This window comes from Lepidochelys kempii, chromosome 28 (assembly GCF_965140285.1).
Source record: "Lepidochelys kempii isolate rLepKem1 chromosome 28, rLepKem1.hap1, whole genome shotgun sequence".
Taxonomy (NCBI): Eukaryota; Metazoa; Chordata; order Testudines; family Cheloniidae; genus Lepidochelys; species Lepidochelys kempii.
Genome location: NC_136407.1, coordinates 7,940,189 through 7,964,560, shown reverse-complemented (window position 1 = coordinate 7,964,560; position 24,372 = coordinate 7,940,189). Strand labels below are relative to the sequence as shown.

Genomic DNA, 24,372 nt, shown 5'->3' with positions numbered 1-24,372 from the left:
CCTAGTTTCCATCTCTGGGGTAAAAAAACTAGTCTAATCCTTAGCCATGGTCAGGGTAACTTTACTTCTCTGGAGTAGACTCCTTTACCACATCACAGAAAATTTCAGTAGTCATAGAGTGAGGAATCACTTCCCCAACCAGGCATGCCCAGTTTATTTATTAATCTGGTGGCACAGATATGGGCCTGGTTCACAAGCCGTGTAAGTTACCAAAGGTGGGGTATCTATTAAAAATAGATCGACTGCTGCAGCTCACACTCACAACGGATTTTATTTTATACATATTTGCAGCATCTATAAGGTGTAAACTCAGCAAAAATACCACTTCCATTTTCTCCATCTCTACATAGGTAGGAACTGTGTTCTGAAATAATACACAATATGCACTTGATTATGAAAGAGAGATCTTCAGAAGACACCTCCTGTTAGGTCTGGGCCACAACTGCCTTGTGACCCAAATACATGGGCATTTTGCTGAGTTCCAAGTCACTTACTGTGGAGTATTGAATCCTCTAAGACAATATTGACCCAAACTATATGATCACATTGTTATTCAATTCCATTCCTTAGTTAGATGTAGAATTTTTAAAATGCTACTGTTTCTGTGGTAGCAAATCCAATAGCTTTGAGTACTCATTCCTGACGACTGAACTGCTCTTGAACTTCCTCCATGTCATAATGGAGGAGTGGAAAAATAGACATACATGAAAAGAAATTATTGTTTTAGTAAATGGTCATTTGTCTCAAACTCCACCAAAAAACTGAACTTCACCCTATCATAAAGAAACTAAAGTCCAGTTGTTATCAAATGCCCTCAGGAAAGAGAAACCCAAAACACACAAGAGAATAAGACAGTATCAGTATCATATAAAATGAAACTCCAGAACATCTTACTCTCATGATGCCAAAATTAGAACAGATTTTCCTATTGCGCTGTCCTCTGATCCATTCAAACCTTCTTCACTCAGCATCACCTCATTACTATTCTGTCATGCTAGTTACAAAGGTTTTAGAATTATCATAATGGGGAATATCAGCCAACCTTCCCACCTGGAAACAATCCCAGCTCAGCTGGAAAAATCCTGAAAGCAACTTTGCCAATAGACAGAAACAAGGATTAAAGCACAGAAAGGTTAATCTGTTTGGGATCCTTTCAAATTCCCCCTGTAGGTCTGTGACACTCATTTCCAGCCCCAACGAGTCTGATTTAGGATCAGAGCATGATACCTAAGCACAGAGAGCTGAGAACACGGCTTCATGTGACACAAAAAATAAAAGTTCTGAAGGTTTCCACAGCCTAGTCTGAGGGTTAAATGGACATGCTCTAATAGCTAGCCTCCTCAAACTGAAAAGGGCCTTGGCACCTGTCATAAATATAAAGGGAAGGGTAAACACCTTTAAATCCCTCCTGGCCAGAGGAAAAACCCTTTCACCTGTAAAGGGTTAAGAAGCTAAGATAACTTCGCTGGCACCTGACCAAAATGACCAATGAGGAGACAAGATACTTTCAAACCTGGGGGGGGGGGGGCAAAGGGTCCTCTCTGTGTTTTTTTTTTTTGCGGGGACCAGAGCAGGAATGCAGAACTCCTGTAAAGGGCTAATAAGCAATCTAGTTAGATATGCGTTAGATTCTGTTTTGTTTAAATGGCTGATAAAATAAGTTGTGCTCAATGGAATGTTTATTCCTGTTTTTGTCTCTTTTGGTAACTTAAGGTTTTGCCTAGAGGGATTCTCTATGTTTTGAATCTGATTACCCTGTAAGGTATTTACCATCCTGATTGTATAGAGGTGATTCTTTTACTTTTTCTTCAATTAAAATTCTTCTTTTAAGAACCTGATTGATTTTTCATTGTTCTTAAGATCCAAGGGTTTGGGTCTGTGTTCACCTGTGCAAATTGGTGAGGATTTTTATCAAGCCTTCCCCAGGAAAGGGGGTGTAGGTTTTGGGAGGATTTTGGAGGGAAAGACGTTTCCAAGTGGGCTCTTTCCCTGTTATATATTTGTTAGATGCTTGGTGGTGGCAGCAATAAAGTCCAGGGGCTAAAGGTAAAATAGTTTGTACCTTGGGGAAGTTTTAACCTAAGCTGGTAAAAATAAGCTTAGGGGGTTTTTCATGCAGGTCCCCACATCTGTACCCTAGAGTTCAGAGTGGGGAAGGAACCTTGATATGGGATACAGATTGATCCCCGAATTGATGCCTGTACTCCACCTCGGCAGGAAAAGTAAGCAGAGTCAACGGGGGAGCCGCCGTGGTCGACTCGCCACCGTGAGGACGGCCAGGTAAGTTGAATTAAGATACTTTGACTTCAGCTACACAAATAGCATAGCTGAAGTTGTGTATCTTAGTTCAACCCCCGCCCCTGCAGTGTAGCCCAGGCTGAAGAGTGATGGAGATCAGGTCAGCACAGGGGGAAAGCTAACCACAACCATTGCACCTGGGTTATGTCTGTCCTGAAAAGAGTTGTGTTTTTACATCAAGATAGCTAATTTGAGCAATTTAGGCGGTGTCTACATTAGAGACCTTATAGTGGCACAGCTGTACTGATGCAGCCGTGCTGGCGTAAGATCTCTTGTGTAGTTGCTCTATGCTGGTGGGAGAGAGCTCTCCCGTTGACACAATTAAACCACCGTCAATGAGCGGCAGTAGCTATATCGGTGGGAGAAACTCTACCGTCGACATAGCGCTGTGCACGCTGCCAATTATGCTGGCAAAACTTATGTTACTCAGGAGCGTGGGCTTTTTTCACACCCCTGAGCGACGTAAGTTTTGCTGACATAAGTGGTAGTGTAGACATGGCCTAACTCAATGTACAGTTCTAGTGCAGGTAAGGCACAGATAGTTTTTATCTCACTGTAGCTAGATGAGGTCAACCCTCTCTCCCCCAACTCGGACTGATGGACATTTCTGCCTGGAGGGACACACACTCCCATAACTCATAAAATTAAAGAGTTGAAAAAAAGGATCACAGGATTCACCCCAAAGTAAGGTGAACTGCAAAAGGTAGAAGACAGCAACTCACCTGAGGGGAGCTGAGAGACGACAGTAAAGGAAATGGTGCAATCAACCTTAAAGACCAATATGTGGGAATTAGCCATTAAAAAAACAACCAACCAACCAAAAAACCCACAACAAAAAAGAAACAAAAAATCTTTGGGTAGCCCTACTGAATACAAATATAGTGTTATTCTCCTGTGTGGATTCTCTGATGCGAGACAAGCTGTGAGCTATAACTGAAGCCTTTATCGCACTGAGGGCATCTATAGGGTCTCTCTCCAGTGTGGATTCTCTGATGTATGATAAGCTCTGAGCTCCGAATGAAGCTTTTCCCACACTCACAGCAAGTGTAGGGTCTGTCTCCTGTGTGAATTCTCTGATGTATGATGAGCTCTGAGCTCCGACTGAAGCTTTTCCCACACGCAGGGCAGCTATAGGGTGTCTCCCCTGTGTGGATTCTGTGATGTGCGGCAAGGTTTGATCTCCGATTGAAGCTTTTCCCACACTCAGGACATGTGTAGGGTTTCTCTCCCGTGTGGATTCTCTGATGTGTGATAAGGTTTGAGTGCCAACTGAAGCCTTTCCCACACTCAGGACATGTGTAGGGGGTCTCCCCTGTGTGGCTTCTCTGATGTGTGATCATCTGTGAACTATCACTGAAGCTTTTCCCACACTCAGGGCATGAGTAGGGCCTCTCTCCTGTGTGGATTCTCCGATGTGAGACAAGATGTGAGCTATAACGGAAGCCTTTCCCGCACTCAGGGCATCTGTAGGGCCTCTCTCCAGTGTGGATTCTCTGGTGCTTACTAAGATCTGAGCTCCGAGTGAAACTTTTCCTGCACTCTGGACACGTGTAAGGTCTCTCTCCTGTGTGGATTCTCTGATGTCTGATCAGCTCTGAGCTCCGACTGAAGCTTTTCCCGCACTCAAGGCAAGTGTAGGGTTTCTCCCCTGTGTGGATTCTATGATGCATGATAAGGTTTGAGCTCCGACTGAAGCTCTTCCCACACTCAGGACATGTGTAGGGTTTCTCTCCCGTGTGGGTTCTCTGATGTGTGATAAGCTGTGAACGATGAGTGAAGCTTTTCCCACACGCAGGGCATGGATAGGATCTCTCCCCTGTGTGGATTCTCCGATGTGAGACAAGCTGTGAGTTAGAACTGAAGCTTTTCCCGCACTCAGGGCATGAGTAGGGCCTCTCTCCAGTGTGGATTCTCTGATGCGAGACAAGCTGTGAGCTAGAAGTGAACCCTTTTCCGCACTCAGGGCACGAGTAGGGTCTCTCTCCAGTGTGGATTCTCTGATGCGTGACAAGCTGTGAGCTATAAATGAAGTCTTTCCCGCATTCAGTACATCTGTAGGGTCTCTCTCCAGTGTGGATTCTCTGGTGCTTATTAAGCTCTGAGCTCCGAATGAAGTTTTTCCCACACTCACAGCAAGTGTAGGGTCTTTCTCCTGTGTGGATTCTCCTATGTATCCTAAGCTCTGAGCTCCGACTGAAGCTTTTCCCACACTCATGGCAAGTGTAGGGTTTCTCCCCTGTGTGGATCCTGTGATGTGTGATAAGGTTTGAGCTGCGACTGAAGCTTTTCCCACACACAGGGCACATGTATGGTCTCTCTCCAGTGTGGATTCTCTGATGTATGATAAAGACTGAGTTATGTTTGAAGGTTTTCCCACACTCCAGGCAGATGTACGGTGTTCCCCCAGTGTCTATTCTCTCATGTCTAATAAGGTCTGAGCCTCTACTGAACTTTTCTTCTGCTCTGTGCTGACTCTCACAGGCATTTGCCTGCGCACAATTCGAGGAAACATTCCCTTTGGATCTTTCCGATAACGTCTCATGTGCTTCTACTTGCTCAGAATCGTCTTGTTGAGGATTCTCATTCTCATTCACCATCCCATCATCTGCTAGGATAGAGAGAAACCAGACATAAGTCACTTTCCTTTGCCAGAAAAAAAGGGAACCTCAGAGAGAGGAGTGGAAGAAAGGGGGGAACAAACAAAAGTAAGTGACAGAGAGATCAAACAAAGAAAGAGCTGAATCTCCCCCAAGCCTTTCCCCACAGGAGAGAGAGGAGGGGATCAATTCTGGGTCTAAATCTCAACCAAACATACAGGGAGAAAGTAGACTGGAGAGGGAGCTACTGTCAGGCATGAGTCAGGACAGGTAGGAAGCCGTAAGTGAAGTCTGCCATGAGGATGCCACATCTCCTGAAAACAATCCTGAATTCAGACAGCTCACAAGGGCTTAGTAGGAATCCCAAATATTTCCTTAATTCAGGGACAGATTTGGTGCTGGTTTAACTGATACCTGTGCAGGTATCTCTCGGGGTCTCTCTTTCCTCAGAGTCCTGGAGGTCTGGGACCCATGGCTCCTCCCCTCGTTCCAGGCAGGAGATCACATCAGGTTTGGAAACTGGAAACCCTGCACAAGTGACAGAAAACAAGCAAGATGAATTGAATTTGTGGGAAACTTGTGTCACATTCTGGGTGTGCAATCCAGACCTCCGAAAGGTTGTGTCACCACCTGCCCTGTAATCCTGGATGCCTCACATTGCTTTGGTGTTGTAGCTCCCAACCTGGGCCGCTGACAAACAGCTTACCAGCATGCTGGTCACACCCTGAGTGTTTGTGGAAGGCTACAGCCCTGACCCAGCAGCCTGTGAGAAACAGTCCAGTCCCACTTTGGCCTCCACCAGCCTTGGTAACTATGTGCAGGGTGGCCCCAACATACTCCCAGTCCTTTTCCCCAAAATGTGTGTTCTGCACTGGCCAGCCCTCTCCTGGACAGTTCACATCTGAGAGGTCCGTTGCCCCTCAAGGGACCAATATTCAAGAATTTGCTACTTTAACTGGAGTTACTAAACAGTTCAATTTAAAACACAACACTGGGTTAGTTTTGATTACAAATAAAACAAGTTTATTTAATTACAAAGAGAGATTTTAAGTGAGTAGAAGCATAAATATTAAAAGTTAGAAATGGTTACAAGAGAAATAAAGATAAAAATGCTTTCTAAAACTTAACAAGCACAACTTTGTTCAAGGTAAAATCCTGAGCACGTGTGCCCACGGTTGAGCAAATTGTCAGGTCAGGATCTCCACCAGAGTCAAAGGGCTGGTTCCTTTGTCTTCTTCCTTTCTCTCTTTCACCTAAGAAGTACCTTGGGGTGGTTTTGCCCCTCACTTTTATAGTGCGGTCACCCTTTGAAGTGGATTCTACTCAGGATTGCCCCTCAAAGCAAAGTTTATTCAAACAGCAAAGAAGGTGACATGGAGTCTAGCGGTGAAGGTGGAGCCAGGCTCATTCTTCTCTCCTGTGTATGCTGAATGCAAATTTGCCTTGGCTCCTGCCATTTCCTCCTCTTGCTGTCTCAAGGACCCTATTACTTATATGCAAATTGAGGTAAATACACATTCCGTTGTTTAGGTTAGACTGGGTTAACAACTTTTACCTAGTCATGGCTGTGTCAGTTTGAACATCTACTAACATCATCATGCTCAAATAAATTTGTTAGTCTCTAAGGTGCCACAAGTACTCCTTTTCTTTTTGCAAATACAGACTAAAACGGCTGCTACTCTGAAACCTATCATACAGGGGGAATTCATAACTTTACATACAACTTTGTTACATAAATTTCACTGAATTATTGACCAGTAAGTTATTGGTTTTCAAGTGATACCTCACAAGGCATATTTTGTACAAAGGCTATTACAGTGGTGTATAGGGTGTGATTACAGGGGTGCTTTCACTCACATCTTGTCACAAAGGTTCTGTTTAACCCCAGTTTATTTTAAGGAGTAACATCCCTAGGCCAGCTTCCTTTGCTCAAAGCAGCAGGACAGTGAATATTATCAGTCATATTTGTTGGGATGGTGCTGAATTATTATGAATGACTTAATATGAATGTAGTAAGGCTGGAGACGTCTGAATTTGCTAAAGGATTCTGGGAGCAGGGTTCTCTTAGTATCAGATGGTATGCTGAAATTGCACTTGAATGCTGACACAACTATGGATTATGAATGGTTACAACCAGGGTGTGTGTGTGTGTGTGTGTGTGAGTTAGCTGGAACTTTGGTCATGGTCAGTTGATGGCCAGCTCACTAAGTAAATGCACAGAAAACACCTGAACGGTGAGCATGGTACTAACTGACCTGGATCAAGATGACCCTTTGGGATTGCACCACCTTAACAGCTCGAGGGAATGATTGATGAGAAAGTATACACCAAGTGATCTTTGGTCTCTGTCTCTCTTTAGCCCTCTTCCAAAAATATTAATTAGGAAAACAAGTAATGAAATGCCCACAGGGCATATTTCGGGGGCATGCGACTTCTTTGAGAGCGAGTGGTGTAAGTACTAAGAATATGACAGGTATATTAGCAGTTCCCAATTAATATCTGAAGAGGCCTGTGATGCTGTAGAACAGGCAGGGTAGACAAAACCTTGCTACGAAGGACTTTTGGACCAGAGGATCTCCAGGTAGCCAACACCCTGCTTTGGGGGGACATTTGACAGACCAAGTGCCTGAGAAGAGAAGAAAAGACATCTCCATCGAGGCCTGGTAGCTATACCTGCTTTGTTTACCAACTGTGTAGGGCTCTGATAAATGAAGCAGGGGAAGGGGGAGTAGCTCCCTTTTATGGACACCCAGCTAGCCAGTTAGCTATAAAGTCCCTCTTGGTGGCTGTTCTCTGCTTGCTTTACCTGTAAAAGGTTAAAAAAGCCCACAGGTAAAAGGAAAGGAGTGGGCACCTGACCACAAGAGCCAATGGGAGGGCTACAACTTTTTAAAATTGGAGGGAAAACTTCCTTTTGGCTATTGTAATAAATAAAGTGGGGGGATAGCTACTTTGATGGACACCCAGCCAGCAAGTTAGCTGTAAAATCCCTCCTGGTAGCTGTTCTTTACTTGCTTTACCTGTACAGGGTTAAAAAGTCCCCCAGGTAAAGAAAAAAAGTGGGCACTTGACCAATGGAAAGGGAGAACTTTTTAAAATTGGGCAAGAAACTTTCCCTTTGTCTGTTCTCTCTGGGCTGAAGGGTCAGAGCAGCCATGCTATACGCAGCTAAGCCAGGTATGATTATAAGTCATCAGATCATGCCTAGAACTACTTATCTGAACTCCAATGTGTCCATAGATCAGAATGTTTAGCTAGACGCGATCAGGTTTATTTCTTTTATTTCTCATTGGCTTGCAGACTCCTCTCTGCTAACCCCAGATGAAGTGAGCTGTAGCTCACGAAAGCTTATGCTCAAATAAATTTGTTAGTCTCTAAGGTGCCACAAGTACTCCTTTTTTTTTTCCAGATGTTTTTGTTTGCTTGTAACCTTTAAGCTGAACCCCCAAGAAAGCTATTTTGGGTGCTTGATTTTTGGAATTGCTCTTTTAAAATCAAGCAAAAGCCTAAGTTCCAGATGTATTTTCTTTCTTTTTGTTTTTAATAAAATTTACTTTTTTTAAGTAACCTTGATGGGTAGATGCTGCCACCACTCATATGCATGGCGTGGCTGAACGCAGAGTCAAGTGAACCTAACCCTGACAACAAAGTCATGGATGAGGAGGTGGAGTTAGCAGATGGAGATGTAGCCGTGGGCTACACACTATGTGGGATGGCGAGTCAGGAACTCTACTCCATTCCGGAGGTGTCTAGCCAGTCCCAGGAATTCCACTCCAGTGAGCAAGAAGCAAGAGAGGAAACCCCTGGGAAGTGATTTTTTGAGTTGATGTTGCATGGTTATGATGGCCAACCTTCCTTTGCTTTGTTTAGCGTGGAAGTGGGTGAGGGGATAGAAATGTACATGACTGTGTTGCTGTGTGCTTGGTATGTTACAAGAGATGCATTTTACTGTAATGATTCGATGCTGTGTGTGAACTAAGAATAATATGCCCATGTAATTGTTGTGCTTCTGCAGATATGGCCTTCAGGGGAACCCCCTGCACACTGGCGGAGTGCCTCTGCCAGATCAGAAAGTGACCAAGACAGAGCAAAGACTACATATTTCAGGAGGTGCTGCAATCCCTCCTTGTGATTTACTGCCCCTTCCCTCATCCTTCACAAAACCTGACCCTAGTTTGGGTGGCAGGGGTCAGCACTGACCTCAGAAACAGCAAGCTTGAGGCACCGGAGAGCAGCAGTGGAAACAGAGGGTGGGGGCTGGGGGAGGAAAATGTTGTAGTGGCCACACACCAGCACAAGCACCCCCCCCCCCCAAGCCACTTCTGCCAAGGCTTGCAGTTTGGGATGGGGAAGCCTGGTTCCCAGCCTCCAGACAACGTCCATATTACAAAGGGGAGGTGAGCATGGTCCCCTGGCCACCTCTGGTTCCGCCACAGGTGGCTCCCCTCCCGCTGCAGATGGTCTGGTGCCCCTGCCCCCATGCCATACTCACCATAGCTGGGACAGCAGACCGGCTCAATAAATACCTTGTAGAAATGAAAATGTTATGCTTTATACTGGCATGGATTCAGTGGAGTGATTTCTCTATAGAAATCCTGCACTACATCCTGGGTCTGTCCTGACAGTGGTTCCTTTGTGCTCTGGATGTGTTATAGCTGGAAGTGTGGCCTTCAGCTCTTCCTCCACACCGGCAGAGAGGCTCTCCCAGACAAGATGGAGACAAAAGAATATGAGATAACGAATGCCTCTGGAACAGTGGACACAGCAAAGGGTGTGGAGGACTGCTCTCAGAAAAAAGGACATGGCGAGCAGGTGAGCATCCCAAGAGAAAGAGCATGGCCCACTGCAAGAGAAGCTGGGGATTCTGAAGGAACAAACATCTGGTTGACCTTCGGGAAAAAAACCCTGAGGTTTGACTCCCTCTTCGGCCCCTGCAGAGCAACATTCCAACATCACTCTACTCCCCCACCTCACGTTCCACTAGGCAAAGGGGGCACTGCAATATCCCTTCCACTCAACCCCAGAGGAGGGTGTCAAGAACAACAGCTGCACATGTGCTGATGTATGACAGGCAAGGCCGCTGTACTTTTATAGAGAGAATGTATGTGTTTTTCCCACTCCCAATTTTATTCCATCATCTTTCCAAGGTTAATTCTTAGACAGATCTTTCAGTGTTTACATCTGTGTGCAATAAAAGTATGTCTTGAAAATGAAATCATCTTTATTCATTCAAAGCACGAGGTGAGGGGAGGTGGAGGGATGTGCACGAGAACAAAGCACAGCAATCACAGCAAGGTTCAGACTATGGGTAGGAATGATACAGAATAGCAGCGCACATTATTGTGGGTCATTACTAAAATGAGTTTCAATCCCTCCCTGAGACACATTGTCCACCCTGAGCTCTTCTTATAGCCCTGGTATTTGGCTGCTCAAAATTAGCAGATGGGGTGGGGTGTGGAGGTGGATCGTCTGTGGAAACTTCTCGCCCTTTGCTTCACATATATTATGAAGCAAACAACAAGCAGCTATAATCATGGGAGATGTTTTTCCCGCCCACAGAGGTCTAACCTAGTGAGCAAAATGCACCAGTGACCCTTCAAATGGCCAAAGGCACATTCACCCACCATTCTGTACTTGCTGAACCTATTATTGAACCGATCTTTACTGCTGTCCAGGCGTCCGGCTCCATGTGCCACAGGAATAAGGGATAGGCTGCGTCTCCCAATATCACCATTGGCATTTCAATGCCCCCAAGGGTGCTTTTGCAGTCTGGAAAGAAAGTCCCTGCTTGCAACTTTCTGAACAGACCTGTGTTCTTAAAAGACGTGCGCATCATGCACCTTCCCAGACCATCCCACGTTCATGTCAGTAAAATGTTCCCAGTGATCCACCAGCGCTTGTAACACCATAGAAAAGTTTTCCTTTCTGTTTATGTACTCTGTGGCAACGTGGTCTGGTGCCAAGATAGGGATATGCAGGCCATCTATCACCGCACTGCAGTTAGGGAACCCCATTGCGGCAAAACAATTCAGTATGTCCTGCAGATTGCCCCGAGGCACTATTCTTCTTTGCAGAAGGCGTTTAATGGCCCTGCCTATTTGGATCGCAGCAACCCCCACGGTGGACTTACCCACTTCTAATTGATTCCCCAATGACTAGTAGCAATCTGGAGTTGCAAGCTTCCACACAGTAATCACCACTTGCTTCTCCACTGTCAGAGCAGGTCTCAGTTTCACATCCCTGCAATTCAGGGCTGGGGAGAGCTCCACATACAGTTCCTGGAAAGTGGCCTTGCGCATACAAAAGTTCTGCAGTCTCTGCTCGTAATCCCATACCTGCACAAAGATGCAATCCCACCGGTCAGTGCTTGTTTCTTGGGACCAGAACCAGCACTCCAACATATTCAGCTGCAGGGCAGCTGCCGACAGCAACCGGAAACTTTTGTTCCATTGTTTCCAGCAGTGCTATTTGAAGGACATTGAGAGGAACTGCAGCACAGAATGTGACACAGCTCTGGAAATATCCTATAGGATAAGACACGTGTGGTGTTTGCAACGCTCACCACAATAGTGCACAGCTGAGTGGAGTCCATGCTTCTCTGGAGATAGCATACCCAAGGCTATGCCAGCCTTTTGAAAAAAAGGCGCAAAACACTGTGGGCTGCAGATGAAATCAGTGGAGAAAACTGCATCATTGGATGTTGAAGCCATGATTCCAGTCACTCCTGTGAGAATGTTTTGGTCCCATGAGGCATTGCAAGCCCTTCCCAAAAACCCCTGAGGCGAGTTGCACTGCTCTCTACATCAATGCAAGCACTGCTATGAGGATGCACTCCACCAACACAAGGAGTGTGGTGTGGACATGCACAACCAACTTAATAACTGTGGCAGTTGGATGTCGAGTTAAGTTTGCAGTAAAGACATGAATTATGCCTACACTGGAATGTATACACTGCCACACTTTGTAGCATAATGAGAAGAAAAGATGTGTATCCAACTCCATGTGGTCACCTTACATATGTCCATAAGGGGCACGTCACGGAGCGTGGCGGTAATCGATGCTGGCTCTCTTGTGGAACGGGCCCATATCCCACCTGGTTGGGACCATCCTGACAATTGATAACAGAGCTCAATTCACCCTGAGACCCACTTCGAGATTCTCTGTGTGGATATGGCCTGCCCTTTAATTCTCTCTGCTATGGCGACAAATAGCCGAGGAGATTTCTGGAATGACTTTGTCCTTTGTAAGTAAAAGACCAGGGCCCGACGTACATCCAGGGAGTGAAGCTGCTGTTCCTCATTCAAAGCATGTGATTCGGGAAAGCAGGTAGGTTGAAATAGAAGCAGGAAACCACCTTTGGTAGAAATTTGGGATGCAGGAGAAGTGAGACGGCTCTCTGCTTGCATTCAGAAATATAGCTTAAGGGCAGACGGTGTTGTGTGGAGGACTGCTCTGTCGGAACAGGTGGATGGGATCTGTGGACTATAGGATGTTTCTGAGGAGGTTCATAGGCCTGTTGGTGGTAAAACTGGGGATTCTGTAACACTGTGAGAAGATGGCAGGTGATAACACGTTTGCTTTGGTGCTGATGTATATATGCCTAAGGATCGCAGAGAGGCTATGGAATCTTTCAGTGAGTACAAGGGGTCATCCGTCTTTTGATTGAAGAGGTGTGATTCATCAAAAGGGAGATCTTTGATCATATTCTGAACTTCTCTAGGGAAACCAAGATTCCCTCCTTATGACGATTACAGTTGCCAAAATGCGCAAGGATGTGTCTGCTGAATCAACCGCAGCTGAATCAACCGCAGCCTGAAGTATGGACTTTGTGACCAACTTGCCTTCCTCTATACTTGATAGGAATTGGGCATGATACTGTTGAGGAAGCTCATTTGCCATATGTCCACACTGTAAGAAGTCGTACTTGGCCATCACTGCCAGGAAGTTCAAGATCCATAACTGGAGGCCGTCCAAGGAGAAAACCTTTCAACCCATAAGGTCCAGTCTCTTGCCCTCATTGTCAGCTGGGGTGGAGCGTGGGTGCTGTTGTTTAGCTCACTGCATAGCAGCCTGAATCACCAGGGAATTGGGCAGAGGATGAGAGAATAGAAACTTGGAACCCTTGGGGGTGGGGGCGGGGGAAGCACACTGTACCTCTTTTCTGTGTGCCATCTAACAGTGTGTGTCTGTTGGAGAGTGCCCTCCTTTGATAGGGCCACCCCGGCCAGTACCAATGCGTGCAAAATGTCCAGCAGGTGGTGCTGCGTGTGCTGCACTTCCTCCAATGGTATTTCAAGAGCATGAGGTATCCTTCCTAGCAGCTCTTGAAACTGACAGCAGTAGTCTGGGGGAAGGAGAGAGTCGATGACACCGCCTCGCCTCAGGATGATGGGAGAAATCCCTCCGGATCTGGCAGTACCATCAGGGCCGGGCTGATCCCTGTTTCAAATGCCTGCTTGGCGAAGGACAGGTCTGTGCTACAGGAGAGGATTCCCATGTTGAACAGGACTGTTATGAAGACGAATATTGGGGCCACAAGCTCCCATATGGCCAAACCGGTTAATCCTGCTGTTGCAGCGCTGGTGCCCAGGGACTCAGGTACCAGTAGCTCCTGGATTCAGTCCGATGTACTGGGGTGTTCCATGGCCAGGATTTGACTGTGGCCCAGTGGTGACCTCCACAAGGTGCTTCTTGCAGGGGAGAGGGGCTCTGTCTTCCTGCATACAGGCAGGGAAGTAGAGATAGATGCTGCACCCGGATGTGGTGTGGGTTTCCCACAAGCAGTACAGACAGCATTGGTGCTCGTTGTTGAGGGAGAACAAATGACATTGAATCCTGTCCTCTTAGTTATAATCCAGCATCCCAACCTGGGTGCTGAAGGGAGAGAGGGGGGAAGGTTTGGAGGGGAACTGCATCCTGAGCCTTGCGGAACTTTCAGAAACAAGAAAAATCACTATAGAAACCAGGAAAAGCCTGACTATAGAGAGTACCCAGACACAGCTGCTGGGGGTGAAGTGGGGAGTTGGGGATTGTTTGGTGGGAAACTGCCAGAATGGCGTCCCCAGTCCTTAATCCTACGAAACGTTCAGAAACCAGAAAACTACTACATAAAACCAAGTCCTTGTAATGAGAGGCCTGGACCTAGCATAACCCACAGCCATCTTGTAGGCTCAGCCACCATAAATTGCAAACAAAACTACAGAGTCGGGGAATTCGGCCTTGTCATAGGCAAACAGAAAAGTATTAGCTGCAGCCCTATGAATTGGAGATAGATATTCACAAAGTCGAGAGAATGGATAAGTTAGCCTTGAGTTTCTGCAGTTTCTGTCTGATAATAAAAAGTAAGAAGTTTTGCTGTTGCTAAAGAAATCGCAAATAGTTAGAAAGTGTACTTTCAATAGGCAGAGTGTCCTGGTCTACTGCTGGTTAAGCAATTCTACCGTGACAGTGTATTCCACTAACAAAGCATAGAGATAAGTAGACCTTGAGAAGTTTTAACTAACTTTGAAAAAAAAAAGAGCTAATGTGTAGGCAGTCTTAGGCATGTGAACCCCTGTATAGTGAAAATGATTGGATAGTAAAGTAATTGGTTAAAGCACAGATAAGAGAAATCCTCATTTTAACTATATAATGAGGGTCAGAAGACATGCTCATTGTAACTAAACTCCGAGATGCAGCTCAAGGCCAAAGGTGCCAGGTCTTTTATCCCTGCATGACCATACTGCACAGAAGTCAGACCCCTGGACGAGAGCAGATCCTGACTGCCCACTGGGAGACATCCAGCTGTCTTTGCTGGGAGTGGTGAGCCTTTGATGCTTGGCGTGTGTATTCTATTGATTTGTTGCTAATAAATACATGCACATGTTTAAGGATATTACTGTGTTAGTCTCTTTCACCGTGAACAGGCTCTGCAGACCTGTAGAACCCGGAGACCACTAGGAAGGGATATTGGCCCCGAGCCTAGGGAGGGATAAAGTTGGGCCTCTTGTCCCTGCGTATACACAAGAACGGGTAGGGGGTGGGAGCTTTAAATTGTGCAGGTTACACCCTGACTAAATAAAGAAAATGCATCACCACGGATGAGGGGACAGCAGAAGCTCTGACTTGGAACATGTGGCAGTGAAAGGGAACTGAAGACGCAGGCAAAACCACAAGGCAATGCAAGGGCGCACACGTGAACCCACAGACACTACTACTGTAAAAAGCTCCATCTCCGGGAGCATGGTGCATGCAGATTAGCCTCAGTGGAATTCAATAGGGATCATCACGCAAAGAAGAACCTGCTTTAATCAACACACACGGCACTGACGAAACTCTGTAGTGTAGACGTAGCCATAGTTAGATCAGCCTAGCCCTCACTTTAGACGCAGCTAGGTGTACGAAACAGTTCTCGGCTGGTCACTTTCAGCCATCGCACTTGTAGTGTAGACATGCCTTTAGTTCCAAGAGAGCTCTCTGTGTGAACTCCATGACAGCTATGTAACTAAAACACCCCATGTGTCCTGGTCTTTACACTCTGATTATAGTAATATCAAGCACAGAGGGAAACTGAGGTATGTACTGGAATCATAGAAATATTTCCAAAATTCCCACATCCAATGGTCATAGCCCTGGGAGAGAAAGCAAAGTGTTGGGTTTGGACTTTAATGCATCCAATAAGGATAAATTAAATAATTTAAAAAAAAATCTTTCTGTGCCATTGGTCATTTAAAATTTGTGTATGTCTAAAAATTATACTGGGACGTGACATAAGCCAAGGGGGGACAAGACATGGAAACCAGTGTACACATGCATGAATAGTAAAGGTATAGAGTTATCACTACAGAGATTCTTTAGAGAACCCACAGCTTCCAATAACCAAAGGGACAGGAATTCTTACCCAGCGAGGCCACAGACTCATAGTTCTCCTGCATGACATCTCTGTAGAGGGCTCTTTGAGCGGGGTCCAGCAGAGCCCACTCTGACTCGGTGAAATACACAGCCACCTCCTCGAAAGTCACCGGCCCCTGAAAGAGCAAGAGCCCCACACTTAGTACTTTAGTACAACCCCAGGATTCATGGGAGAGCAGGAACAAGAAAATGGAAGCTCTGGGAATGACATGGTAGCACAGTCCCACTCCCATCCTGAGCAGCCAGGAGGCACCAGGTTGAGGGAAGAAAAAGAGAGCCCCTCACGCTGGCCAGTGGACAGAGGGGACAGGGGTCTTCATATTCATCACACACCTAATAGCCAGAGACTGATACAGGAAATGGAGTCCCCAGGAGGGTCAGGGACAGTCTCCTGGCAGGAATCCCAATATCCTCCCACAAAATTATATAACATATATAAACGAACACCTGGAAGGAAGAGAAAGTTGACAAGAAAAATGTCAGAAGCTTAGAATTGTAGAAAATTAGTAAGGTGAAGCAAAGAAACAAATGGAGAAATCTCTGGCCAGCAGAATTAAGGAAATATGAAGGAGCATTGTGTTTATTTTAGTATATTAATAACAAAAAGATCCTAACAATTTTATTGGCCCATTACTAGATGGAAAGGGCAGAAACATCAATAATAATAATACCGAAGAAGTAAAAATGTTCAGTGACTATTTCTCTCCTGGATTTGGGGAAAACAAGCAAATGATGTTGTGATATGTTTATGACGACAACGACAGTCTTTTCATTAAAATAGTAATTCATGAGGATGTTAAATAGTAGCTATTAATGTCAGACATTTTTAAAAATAGCAGTTCCAGATATCTTCCATTCAAGAGTTTTAAAAAAGCAGCTGAGGAGCTCTCTGGACCATTAATGCTGCTTTTACATAGCTCTTGGAACACTGAGGAAACTCCAGAACACTGGAAGAAAGCTAAAGTTGCCCCTATATTTAAAAAAAGTGTAAAAGGGATGACCAAGGTAATACCCCAGGTTTGATGTCAGGCAAGATAATGGGGGGGAAAGGAGGGTATTATTAAAGAATTAAAAGAGGGTAATATAATTCATTCCAATCAACATAAATTGAGGGAAAACAGATTCTCTCAAACTAATTGGATTTTTTTTTTTTTAAGGAGTTCAGAAATTTGGTGGATAAAGCAATAGCATTAACGTAAAACACTTTGATTTCTCTAAGATATTTGACTTGGTACTGCAGGATACTTAAACAACTACAACAATACAAAATTAACATGACATACACTAACTAGATTCAAAACCAGCTGATACATTTCAAAATGTAACTCGAAAGGGTCACGTGGGTGTTTCTCTATTGGGGACCAATGGGGATCGGTTATTGGCCTGTTGCTAGTTAACTTGCTTATCAATAACTTGGAAGAGAACACAATATCACTGATGAAATTTGCAGATGACACGAAGTTTGGGATAGTGGTAAATAATGAAGTGTGTCAAATTATGGAGTGTGTCAGCTGGTTCGGGCTGCAGCACTGGGAGCCTGGGAAGTTTTCGTAGCCCTGGCCAAGGGGTTATTTCTTGTTCCACAAATAGGGGAAAGTTCCACACCCAAACCCAAGGAGTCTTCTCCTTCAATGTGGGGCCTAATCCGAATTCATTCTGTCAAATTTGTTCCCTCCCTTTCCCCACCTTGGGTATTTCCTGCCCTCTCCCATCTCCAGCAGCTCCCACCCTCCTGTACATTTATTGACCATCTCCCTCCAGCTACAGCCCACCAACCATGTCCGTGATAATCCCATACCTCAGATAACTCTGCTGCAGCCATTGCCTTTCCTGTGGAACAGTGGGACGATCCAGAGCAAAACATCAACGTTATTCTGTAGTCTGTCGGGGCAAAAAGAGCAATTGGAGAGTTTTCAGAAGGAGCTTTTGTCCATTTCACACACAGAGTCCCCCCCCACCAGACTTTTTCCCTGGAAACTGACATTCTAGGCTCTGTCACACAGCAAAACAGTGATTTTATTAGAGGTAGGTCTTCCCACCAGGATTAAACCCCCACAGGCTTGGTCTACACTACAAAGACCTGGTCTACACTGCATTGCAAGTGTAGCTGCATTGCATGCACTTAGTTGCGTGTGTCTCTGCACTTAACCTAGTCTCCACCAATGTAAACGGTCCATTATGCCAACCCGTAACACCAGCTCCCCAAGCGATGTTGAGCCAGGGTCAATGTACTGAGATCAACACAGCGTAACTGTAAACACGGTATGCATCCGATGAAGTGGGCTGTCGCTCACGAAAGCTCATGCTCAAATAAATTGGTTCGTCTCTAAGATACCACAAGTCCTCCTGTCCTTTTTGCGGATACAGACTAAGAGGGCTGCTGCTCTGACACCTGCAAACGCCGCGTCACCCTACCAGGTCTCCGGCAGCTATCCCACAAGGGCTCAGGGCAACAGTTTCCCACCTACACAACGAGAAACTGCGGCAGGTAAAATGGGTGGGAAAACTCCCCAAGTCTGAGGAGACTGTGAACTGACAGTGGAGAGAACATGGGGAAAAACCTGAGGCGGAGAGAGAACTAGCCCACAGCTTGGGAGAACACAGGGAGTTTACACGGATTTCCTCTCCACACCGCCCAGGTGGAGAAAAGGGGAGAAGGCTGTTGCCAGGTTTGGGGGGGGGGGAGCAGAGGAGATTTCACACACCCCCCGCCCCCCCGCAATCCCTGCCCTGGGGAGAGGCGCCGAAATCCGCCACGTCCCCTCCCGGCAGGCCCAGGGCGGACCCCAGCCCGGCCCAGTCTCTCGCTCCCCGGGCAGAGCCGGCAGGAGCCGGGCGCGCAGGCGGCTCCCCGGGGGGCTCGCAACAGGCCCCCGCCGGCGCCTCGGGGACCAGCCACGGGCGGGGGGGGGGGGGGCGCGGGGCCGTTAACGGATAGAACGGGCGGGGGGAGGGGGGCGGGGCCGTTAACGGATAGAACGGGCGGGGGGGGGGGCGCGGGGCCGTTAACGGATAGAACGGGCGGGGGGGGGGGGGCGCGGGGCCGTTAACGGATAGAACGGGCGGGGGGGGGGGCGCGGGGCCGTTAACGGATAGAACGGGCGGGGGGAGGGGGGCGGGGCCGTTAACGGATAGAACGGGCGGGGGGAGGGGCGCGGGGCCGTTAACGGATAGAACGGGCGGGGGGGAGGGGCGCGGGGCCGTTAACGGATAGAACGGGCGGGGGGAGGGGGGCGGGGCCGTTAACGGATAGAACGGGCGGGGGGGGGGGCGCGGGGCCGTTAACGGATAGAACGGGCGGGGGGAGGGGGGCGGGGCCGTTAACGGATAGAACGGGCGGGGGGGGGGGCCGCGGGGCCGTTAACGGATAGAACGGGCGGGGGGAGGGGGGCGGGGCCGTTAACGGATAGAACGGGCGGGGGGAGGGGGGCGGGGCCGTTAACGGATAGAACGGGCGGGGGGGGGGGCGCGGGGCCGTTAACGGATAGAACGGGCGAGGGCGGACGCGGCGCTGGGAAGGGGGGCGGGGCCTGTCATACGCGGTACGGGGGGGGGGGAGGGGAAGGGAGGCTCCACGGCGGGGGGAGGGGCGGGCCAGGCTCCGCGGAGGGGGGGCGGGGGAGTCCCGGCCCTCCCCGCACTCACCCGCTGTCGGTCCCCGGTCCCGGCTCCCTCCGCGGACGCAGGCCTAAGGGCGGGGAAACAGCCCCCACCCCCCGGCGCGAGCTGCGCATGCCCGGAAACTGCGGCGCGCCGGGCCTGCTGGGAGATGGAGTCTCCACCGGCTCCCGGCGGGCGCGGCGCATGCGCAGCGCTCAGCGACGGCTGGCGCGGGGGTGGGGCGGGTTCGGCCCCTTCCCCTAGTGACGCCGCTGAGCCCGCGAACCCCAGGAGCGACGGCCCCCCCGCTCCGCCCCCTGCTCCGCCCCTCCGCCAAGACCCCGCCCCCTGCTCCTCCCCTTCCCCGTGGCCCCGCCCCCTGCTCCTCCCCTTTCCCGAAACCCACGTCTCCTTCTCCTTCCCTGGCCCCGCCCCCTGCTCCTCCCCTTTCCCGTGGCCCCGCCCCCCGGCCAGGAGTGGGAGCTGGGCTCTGGTAAGAGCCGCCCGGGGAGTCTGGGCCACTCTGGGGCGCCCCGGACCCCGCACCTGCCCCGGGCGCTGCGCCCTGGGGGGCGGGACACGGGCCGGGGGCTGCTGGGGCCCGGGGTGCTCAGGGAGGCAACCCCCGGGCAGCTTAGTTTGCCTAAGAGCCTTTGGGGAGGGCCCTTGTCCAAGGGTTTCTGAAAATCTGAGTCCACGGGGTCCCCTCGGTCCCCAGCTTGTCGACCCCCCCAGACAATTCCAGCCGCTTGGTGAGGCTGATCCCCCCTTCCTAAAACCCCGCTGACGGCTCCCAACAAATTCTGTTCATCTCTGTGTCTGGCCATATTGTTCTTTATGAGAGTTTCAGACAGTTTGCCCGGCCCGGAAGTCAGGCTTACGGGCTTGTCATGGCCGGGGTCACCTCGGGAGCCCTTCTTAAAAATGGGCGTCACATTAGCTCTCCTCCAGTCATCTGGTACAGAAGCGGGTTTAAATGATAGTTTACAGAGCACGGTTAGTAGTTCTGCAATTTCACAGCTGGTCCTGCTGGCTTATTGCTGTTTAATTTATCGATTTGTTCCAAAATCTCTAATGATACCTCAGTCTGGGACAGTTTCTCAGATCTGTCACCCAAAACGAATGGCTCAGGTTTGGTCTCTCCCTCACATCCTCAGCCGTGAAGACCAATGCAAAGAATTCATTGAGTTTCTCCGCAATGGCCTTGTCGTCCTTGAGTGCTCCTTTAGCTTCTCGATCAGCCTGTGGCCCCACTGCTTGTCCCTTACGTAGGAGTAACTGCTACCAGTAGCAAATTCCTACAAGGAGCAGTTTCTCATAAAATAATGTGCTTATAACACAGTGTGACTGAAATGAGACCAATTTCAAACAAGGGGGACAAAATGCAGTACAGCATTGGCTGGGAATCGAACCCAGCTCAACTGCTTGGAAGGCAGCTATGCTCACCACTATACCACCAATGCACTTCAAAAGAGTGTGTCACAAAGGTGTCAACTGTGCAAGCAAAGCAGTGACAGCCAGGGAGCGAATGAGGAGGCTGGGTTTGAGTGGGGGGCAGCATCTCAGGTCTGGGCGGAGACAGGGGCCCCCAGGGACTGAACAAGGGGGGAGGGGAGCTATATCCCAGCAGGAGTTGGCCCCAGCTCCACTCCTCCCCTAAGACACGGGAAATGAAGATAAATTCATCTGACTCAAGAAGGAAGGCGGCTGCTCCTTTTAAAAGAAAATCTTTGTGTTCCTTCCTGCTTGGCACAGAGGGGTTTCCTCATGCAGCTGCCGATCCTGGGGAGAACGAACAGTAGCGGCCACTGAACCGAAGGAGGGAGATGATTGTTTGACAAGGACGGACGCCTCATTCTATGGGTGTTTGGTACATGCAGGCAGCCCTTGTTCCTGCATCTTTCCCGGCGAAATACAGTTTCCGTGCCAACTCCCAAAACTTGTTACAGAAAGGTGGGGAAAGGAGATGGCCACACGATGGCGCCAGGACATAAGGAATGAAACACAACACAAATAAATTGCTTAGTCTCTAAGGTGCCACAAGTACTCCTTTTCTTTTTGCGAACACTTGTCTTCTGTGCGCAGTTCCTCTTGAAAAGTGACAGGTTGACCTCCACCCACTTGTATGTGAAGCGATGTTCAGTTTCGCCCTGGGCAAACTACAAGGCTGAAGCAATTTCATGGATTGTGACACTGGGATTGAAGGATTATTTAGTGTTATAAGAAATTGTAAAAAAACAAAACAAAAAACAGTTCATCTACACTTGAGCTGCTTGTTATGAAAGGCCGGTTTCCCCAGTTCAGTTCCAGATGCTCTTTGAGGCTTGCCCCGGGGTTCCCTGCATGCCCCAGCAGGAGTGAAAGCAGAAACCCCTGCTCTGCCCTTAGCTCCATGCTGATTTTTCACAGTGGGTGGAATTGGCCTTTTTGTGGCCTGTTCTCTGAGCACCAGAACTACCAAATCAGCTGCAGCCTGGCACAGGGCACTGCATTCAATACGCCAGACCATTCGTGTTCGCTCCGGGTTAGGGCATTGGAATTCTGATGTCAGGCCATGTTGATTCTGAACTTTCACCAATTTTATTATTGATGCCTTGCAAAGGAAACTTTCCTGAGGGGTCTCCTGCCCCGGGGACTCTACAGAAGGAGCAGAAATGGCAGTCTTGGGAGGACGCTTTTCCCCCTTTTGCTGAAGGTTCTCCCCACACACGCACACTCTCCCCTGACCTACACTGCAGGGTTATGTCAAGTGTTATGGGGTAAGGCCTAGTGGCCGGAGTCTATAGAATTGCCCTGATCCACAGAGCAATAGGGCCCCATGGACCAAGTCAATGGGGACACCCTTCTCTGCAGAGCAGCAAGGCCAAGCAGCCAGAGTCAATTAGGCTATCCTGATTTGATGGGCAGCAAGGCCTAGTGGCCTGAAGAGGGAGGGCCACCACCCCAGGGTGGGGTGGCCAGTGTAGGGGGTCCCAGCCCAGGGCCCTGGTGGCACCGAGTGAGTTCACCACCGAGTCAGCGGGCATCCAAGTGCAACACACTGACTATGCTTGGGACTATGGGTAGTCCCTCCCTTGGGCTACTTCCTACCCTGACTCCTGCTGTCTCTGTGGGCTGGGTGACTTTGGGGTTCCCAGGTTCCACTGCCTGGACTGGTGCCGGTGGCTCCGAAGTCCCTGAGGTGTTCGCAGGTATCCAGGCATCTGCCGGGGTCCCCGCACCGCTGGCTTTCGTGGGGCTCCTGCTGCTCCGAGACAGGCACCAGCAGCAGACATCCTTCCTCACTGATGGTCAGCCCAGACTGAGCTGGGATGCTCCCTTTTCTATTTGTAGGGCACTTGGTGCATGCCCAGTAGGGACGGGGGCGTGGCTTCCTCAGTGCCGCGCAGAGCGAAGATAAAGGAGCAGAGGAAGGTGCACCAGAAGGCAAGGGAGGCAAACTTTCGCTCCGGTGCTGCACCGTAGACCGGCTGGCTGTATAAGGAGCTGGACGCTATCCTTGGCTGCAACCCCACCTCCACTGCCAACAGCCCCCTGGATACTTTGGCGCGGCTGGACAAAGTCAGGGATGAGGAGGTGGAGTTAGCAGATGGTGTGTAGCCCCCGGCTAGGTCGCCAGGTGGGGTGGCGAGTCAGGAACTCTGCTCCATTCTGGAGGCCTCTAGCCAGTCCCAGGCGTCCCACTCCAGCGAGCAAGAAGGTAGGTGATTTTTTTGAGTTGATGCTGCACGGTTATGACAGCCAACTTTCCTTTGCTTTGTGTAGTGTGGAAGGGGGTGAGGGGATAGAAATGTACAAGACTGTGTTTCTGCGTGCTTGCTATGCTACAAGAGGTGTATTTTACTGTAATGATTTGCTGTCTGAACTAACAACCATGCTTCGGTGTAATTCTCGTGCTTCTGCAGGTGTGACAGAGGATGTGGAAAAAGCTAATGAACTCAATGTTTTTTTTGCCCTGCTGTCTTCACGAACAAGGTCAGCTCCCAGACTACTCCACGGGGCAGCACAGCATGGGCAGGAGGTGACCAGCCCTCTGTGGAGAGGGAAGTGGTTCGGGATCAGCGTGTCGGAGCTTTACCGCGTTGTATGCGAGCCCGCGTTATGTCGGGGTAGAGGTGTATGTCATATGCTTATGATATGGGGTTGATTGATACATGTATTATCGATAAATGTGGCACTTTGCCTTATTCCCCCCTGTGCAGTACTTTAAGTACAACAGCCGTGGAGGTGGATGGGGGAGAAAGCCAAGGCGAGGTGACGATGGTGGCCAGGGGTCCCCCTCCCTAAGTCTCTCCCCCTTCCACCCCCACAAGCGAAGTGCCCGGAGTGGAAGCCTCACACATGGCCGAGTCAGGGTCCACCACTGGGGACAGGTGGTGGGAACAGCCACCGGCAGGGAAGGTAGGAAAGAGGCAAAAGGAAGCGAACCACTCCTCCCCACTAGGCTGGGAGGGGTGGGAGGGGAGGGCGCAATCAGACCAGGGCGGGGGGGGGGGGGGGGGTTGCCAAGAGAGGCAAGGAGGGTGAGGGACACATCTAGTGTCACCACCTTTGAAATGCCAAAATACCAGCAAACCCCCTCCCCTCCCGCCCCACCAGGCAAGCCTGCCGCAACCCCAACCCCCAGGCAACTCCACCACCCTCCCCTTCAAGAGCCACTTACAGTGTCTAGAGAGAAAACACATCTAGCTACAACTGGCAACCTTGCCCGACTCCTCACTCTCGCATGGCCCAAACCCCCTCACACCCGCGCGTGGGGTGCTTGCATGTGGGTGGGCAGCGTGGGCGCCAGGTATCGTAGGCCGGTGGCGGCTGTGTCTCCCCAAACATCCTGGTGTAGCCGCACCCACGCTCCAACCCCAGGCCCCTTCCTGCAGTTGCAGTTCCTCTTCGTCCTTCCCGCCCGGCTCTTCCCGATCGCAGGCTGGCTGGGGTGTGGGTGGGCTGTCGGGACTCGGGGCGGCTGGCACTGGCCTGCCCAGAGCTC

The 24,372-nt window shown here is 49.3% G+C and overlaps 1 protein-coding gene and 1 non-coding gene across 4 annotated transcripts; both read right to left on the bottom strand.

The window, feature by feature from the left end:
• Positions 1-252: 252 nt before the first annotated feature.
• LOC140904210 (uncharacterized) lies at positions 253-19,508 on the bottom strand. 3 transcript variants are annotated; one of them, XM_073326609.2, is made up of 5 exons: positions 19,431-19,508; positions 17,584-17,666; positions 15,775-15,901; positions 5,310-5,423; positions 253-4,906 (listed from the first exon to the last, which is right to left on the bottom strand). In XM_073326609.2, exons 2-5 carry the CDS (start codon positions 17,647-17,649, stop codon positions 3,183-3,185), a joined length of 2,031 nt encoding a protein of 676 aa, XP_073182710.2. In that variant the 5' UTR covers positions 17,650-17,666; positions 19,431-19,508; the 3' UTR covers positions 253-3,182. The 3 variants fall into 3 exon arrangements, with proteins under 3 accessions (XP_073182710.2, XP_078707043.1, XP_078707044.1); XM_078850917.1 differs by lacking the exon at positions 19,431-19,508 and adding an exon at positions 18,038-18,635; XM_078850918.1 differs by lacking the exon at positions 19,431-19,508 and adding an exon at positions 18,038-18,635 and having other exon boundaries at positions 253-4,903.
• Positions 19,509-20,776: 1,268 nt separating this feature from the next.
• TRNAG-UCC (transfer RNA glycine (anticodon UCC)) lies at positions 20,777-20,848 on the bottom strand. The gene has a single exon. It is a non-coding gene; the product is annotated as a tRNA-Gly (tRNA).
• Between the last annotated feature and the right edge of the window lie 3,524 nt (positions 20,849-24,372).